The 4905-nt window shown below is 27.9% G+C and overlaps 1 protein-coding gene across 1 annotated transcript; it reads right to left on the bottom strand.

The window, feature by feature from the left end:
- Positions 1-1385: 1385 nt before the first annotated feature.
- Positions 1386-4331, bottom strand: LOC111636949. Its single transcript, XM_023382333.1, has 4 exons — positions 4236-4331; positions 4012-4118; positions 2698-2831; positions 1386-2617 (listed from the first exon to the last, which is right to left on the bottom strand). Exons 3-4 carry the CDS (start codon positions 2807-2809, stop codon positions 1386-1388), a joined length of 1344 nt encoding a protein of 447 aa, XP_023238101.1. The 5' UTR covers positions 2810-2831; positions 4012-4118; positions 4236-4331.
- Between the last annotated feature and the right edge of the window lie 574 nt (positions 4332-4905).

Raw genomic sequence — 4905 nt, 5'->3', positions numbered from 1 at the left:
TCAATTTACTTAATATAATAAAACTAAATTGTACTGTACTTAGTTTTAACATTTAGTGTTTTTTCCGTTTTTCGTTTTTAACTCTTTCCAANACTAACTCCGATGTTTTTAGCTATAAGTGGGAAGTAATTCAAAGCTGATGCCGCAGCTAGAAAATTCATAATAAAAAATATAGAAAAAATATTAATTTAAAGAATTTTTATATTAATTTGATATTATAAAAATTACCAAGTGAATAGAAAAGGTAATGAAGTTTCATCGGTAGCATTTTCTTGTCGATAGAACATTTTCTGCTTCTAGATATCACCATGTCGATTAAATTTTTGTGATAAGTACGCATCAAACAATAATTAAAACGATTCCTATGAATGAATAATTCAAAATTTATAAATATTTATATTATTATCTATGTAAAGAATTCAAATTTAATCAATAATATTTAAACATTCATTCTTAAAACTTTATACTCGTATTCAACTTGTATAGAGCTAGATATAGGTGATCATTGAGTACCTTTATTAAACATAAATAAATTTTAAAAAATTTAAATTTGTGAAAGCCTTAGCCCATATTCTGCTTAATATCAGGTGTTTCTCGAAGAAAACTTTTGACTGAATTCAGAGAAAATTTCTTTCATTATTTCTTAATCGATCTGTGTTACATAGCAATATTTATAAGGAAAGTATATTTGTAGATAGACTTTTAGTTGACATTCTCTAGTCTTTTCTAGTCTTAATTTAGCCACTTTATCATTCTTGGGGTTCTTATACTCTGTCTGGCTTTGTAGATGTTCCCACTTGCTGGGAATATCTGCAAAGCCTGTAGGGGCTGTCTGTCTGTCTCTATCTATATTAGTTTATCTCTATCTTCTCTATGTTAAGTCTCTCATTGCAGATATCGTACAGAATTGTGTATATTTAATATATTATGTAAATCCACTAATTTTGTCTCAAATGCTTGTTATACCTGTTATATAAATTTCCTATATATATATATATATTAATTTTTTCGAATTAACATAATATATAACTTTCTGAAAATAATGAACTTTTTAACCTTTTTAAACTGGCGAATAGAATTTTTAAAATAAATAAATAAGGAAATTTTTGTTATTTACTTGCTCGAAAATTGAATATTATATTCCATTTTGAATTTAATTAATTTGTTTTTATATTAAATTATAAGAAGAAAGTCAACATTGGGCTTTTACCTACGTTGATTATGCCTAAACCTTGTTTGAGGCCTCCTAAAGCGCGAGGTATCAATACCATTGCTTAATATCAATGCCTTTTAGGTCCTAATATATGTAGGCCTACAACATAGGTGTATGAATTATATATGAGCATAGGTCTTTCGTATAGAAAAGTTTATAGTTGCGTACTCAATTAGTCTAGTCTATANGGTCCTTGAACTAAATCGGGTAACAAAATCAACCAAGGATTTCTAATAAATGAAGCAGTAAAAAACCAAATAGTAAAGGTGATGAAAGCCAAACACACGCTATTGTCTCTTCCAATTCTTTTGATAATCCAACCAGAAATAAACATAAAAGGTACTTCGGCCCAAATGCAAAGCATTGCATTATGTAAACCCATTAATAGTTTACTACCTCCCAAATCTTCCAAATACCAATAGCCATAATACCATTTTAGACCAGAAAATGCACCTATGAGAAATGAAGCAAACACAAGGAAGAAAGGATGGCCCTTCACAAATATTTTTCTGACATCTTTTAATATATTGTTTGACGATTTTTCTTTTCGCATATCTGTAAACGCCAGCGTTATTATATCGAAGAAAATTAAAGGCAACATTATGTAGTAACTTATAGAAAAATTAGTTTTCCCTGCGTTATTGGCATTTGCTAATTCAACAATGTATCCAGTACCAATAGATGATATTCCCCATCCAAGAGAAAATAAATATCTTTGTTTACCAAATTGATTAACTTTTCCTTCCAGTGATTCAAAACAAGCAGCATCCGATAAGGCTATGACAGCATTGGTTATAATAAGAGCTAATGATGTTAATACGACAAATAACCAAAATTGATAGTAGTGAAACGAATTGAATTCATGGTCTTCCGTGAAGCACGAGGCTGTGCAATTATCAGATAATTCGTGAAAACAGAATGAAGATGCTAGATTATTATTCTGGGAGGTCACGTTCCTGACTTCTAAGGTTTCAGAACGATTAAGGAATGGCTCGCTGATCAAATTATATACATTTCGACATGAAATATCATCGTTGTAGCAAGTCAAACACTCTACTTGGCACTCAATACTTTCGTTATTCGGACTTCTCATTAAAAAATGAGGAGACTTAATGAAAATTGACGTATTGCTGTCATCACAGAACAATTTTACATCAGAAATGATGTGATTTTCTTTTATGATTTCAGGAATAAAATTGATTGAAAAGTAAACAGGCGTAATTAAAACAATCAGGAGGATGATAATGAATTTTATTTTCTTGAATTTATCGGTAACGTATCCGAATATTGGATTCATAAAAACTGCAAGAAATGGGACCGTCAGGTAAGTAATACCCAATCCTGTAGCACTAACTCCGATGTTTTTAGCTATTAGTGGGAAGTAATTCAAAGCTGATGCCGCAGCTAGAAAATTAATAATAAAAAATATAGAAAAAATATTAATTTAAAGAATTTTTATATTAATTTGATATTATAAAAATTACCAAGTGAATAGAAAAGGTAATGAAGTTTCATCGGTAGCATTTTCTTGTCGATAGAACATTTTCTGCTTCTAGATATCACCATGTCGATTAAATTTTTGTGATAAGTACGCATCAAACAATAATTAAAACGATTCCTATGAATGAATAATTCAAAATTTATAAATATTTATATTATTATCTATGTAAAGAATTCAAATTTAATCAATAATATTTAAACATTCATTCTTAAAACTTTATACTCGTATTCAACTTGTATAGAGCTAGATATAGGTGATCATTGAGTACCTTTATTAAACATAAATAAATTTTAAAAAATTTAAATTTGTGAAAGCCTTAGCCCATATTCTGCTTAATATCAGGTGTTTCTCGAAGAAAACTTTTGACTGAATTCAGAGAAAATTTCTTTCATTATTTCTTAATCGATCTGTGTTACATAGCAATATTTATAAGGAAAGTATATTTGTAGATAGACTTTTAGTTGACATTCTCTAGTCTTTTCTAGTCTTAATTTAGCCACTTTATCATTCTTGGGGTTCTTATACTCTGTCTGGCTTTGTAGATGTTCCCACTTGCTGGGAATATCTGCAAAGCCTGTAGGGGCTGTCTGTCTGTCTCTGTCTATATTAGTTTATCTCTATCTTCTCTATGTTAAGTCTCTCATTGCAGATATCGTACAGAATTGTGTATATTTAATATATTATGTAAATCCACTAATTTTGTCTCAAATGCTTGTTATACCTGTTATATAAATTTCCTATATATATATATATATTAATTTTTTCGAATTAACATAATATATAACTTTCTGAAAATAATGAACTTTTTAACCTTTTTAAACTGGCGAATAGAATTTTTAAAATAAATAAATAAGGAAATTTTTGTTATTTACTTGCTCGAAAATTGAATATTATATTCCATTTTGAATTTAATTAATTTGTTTTTATATTAAATTATAAGAAGAAAGTCAACATTGGGCTTTTACCTACGTTGATTATGCCTAAACCTTGTTTGAGGCCTCCTAAAGCGCGAGGTATCAATACCATTGCTTAATATCAATGCCTTTTAGGTCCTAATATATGTAGGCCTACAACATAGGTGTATGAATTATATATGAGCATAGGTCTTTCGTATAGAAAAGTTTATAGTTGCGTACTCAATTAGTCTAGTCTATACAGGAAACGACTTTGCACAATTATAATTATAACTTATATTTATAATTTTATATAAAGAAATTGTAAATATTTTAAAATTAAATCTCTTTAAACCTCCAAAATACATATATAATAAATGAAAAAGATTTTATAAGAAACCTACTAAAATACTCTTGGTATTTCCGAATGTTGTTTAATGACGATGCCAGAAACGAAGAGAGATATCTACTTGATATCTGTTAACTTTTAAACAGTCGTTTAAATGTTTATCTTAAAATATAATATAAATAATTATTATTTCGATTTAAAATATAATTTATACTACTTACGTGTTAATAAATTTATAATACTGTATTTAAGAAAAGATAAAAAAGCATCATTTCTTACCTTATAGCTCTTCACCTACGCTTTATTATAAGTGTATGGACTTAAAATACGTGGCTAATTTCTCATGCCAATGGCCATTTTCGAAAGATTGTACGTGGAAACCTTATCTAGAAGTTTATATAACATATGAGGTTTAAAGTTTAATTTAGTATCGATTGTTATTCACAGTTATTAACGTTTAAAATGTTAATTAGATCAATGTTTTTTAATGGAGAATATTTAAGATAAATAAACGAACTTTTGGCTCCTAAACGAAAGTTTTTAGGTGTAAAATTTTAGGAAAAAAGACGAAAAATCAGGTATAAATTGATTTTGATTTGCTATATATATATATATATATATATTCGCTTATGAAACTCGAATATTTTGATACAATTTTAATATATAATAATGTAAGTAACACTCCCAGACAGAAAGATAATGAAAGGGGTTAATAAGATGGTGTTTAATTTAAAATATCTTGTATAAAGTATGTTATTCTTTCAAACTTTTTAGGAGATTATAAAAATACATTGAATATGCATAAGGTTTTATGAAATGTTTCAGAAACAATGGTAATTCAAAAGCTTGACCATTAATTTAATGAATTAGTGAAGGTAGATGAAACCTATAATGGGGAGTGTGTCGTTACATGGTAAGGAGCTTTGAACTTGGATGTGTTACGTCTTTG

This window comes from Centruroides sculpturatus, unplaced genomic scaffold (genome assembly GCF_000671375.1).
Source record: "Centruroides sculpturatus isolate CEXI.00-Female unplaced genomic scaffold, Cexi_2.0 scaffold1032, whole genome shotgun sequence".
Classification (NCBI taxonomy): domain Eukaryota; kingdom Metazoa; phylum Arthropoda; class Arachnida; order Scorpiones; family Buthidae; genus Centruroides; species Centruroides sculpturatus.
The sequence above is the reverse complement of the archived record's forward strand: the minus strand, read 5'-3'. Positions and strand labels throughout refer to the sequence as shown.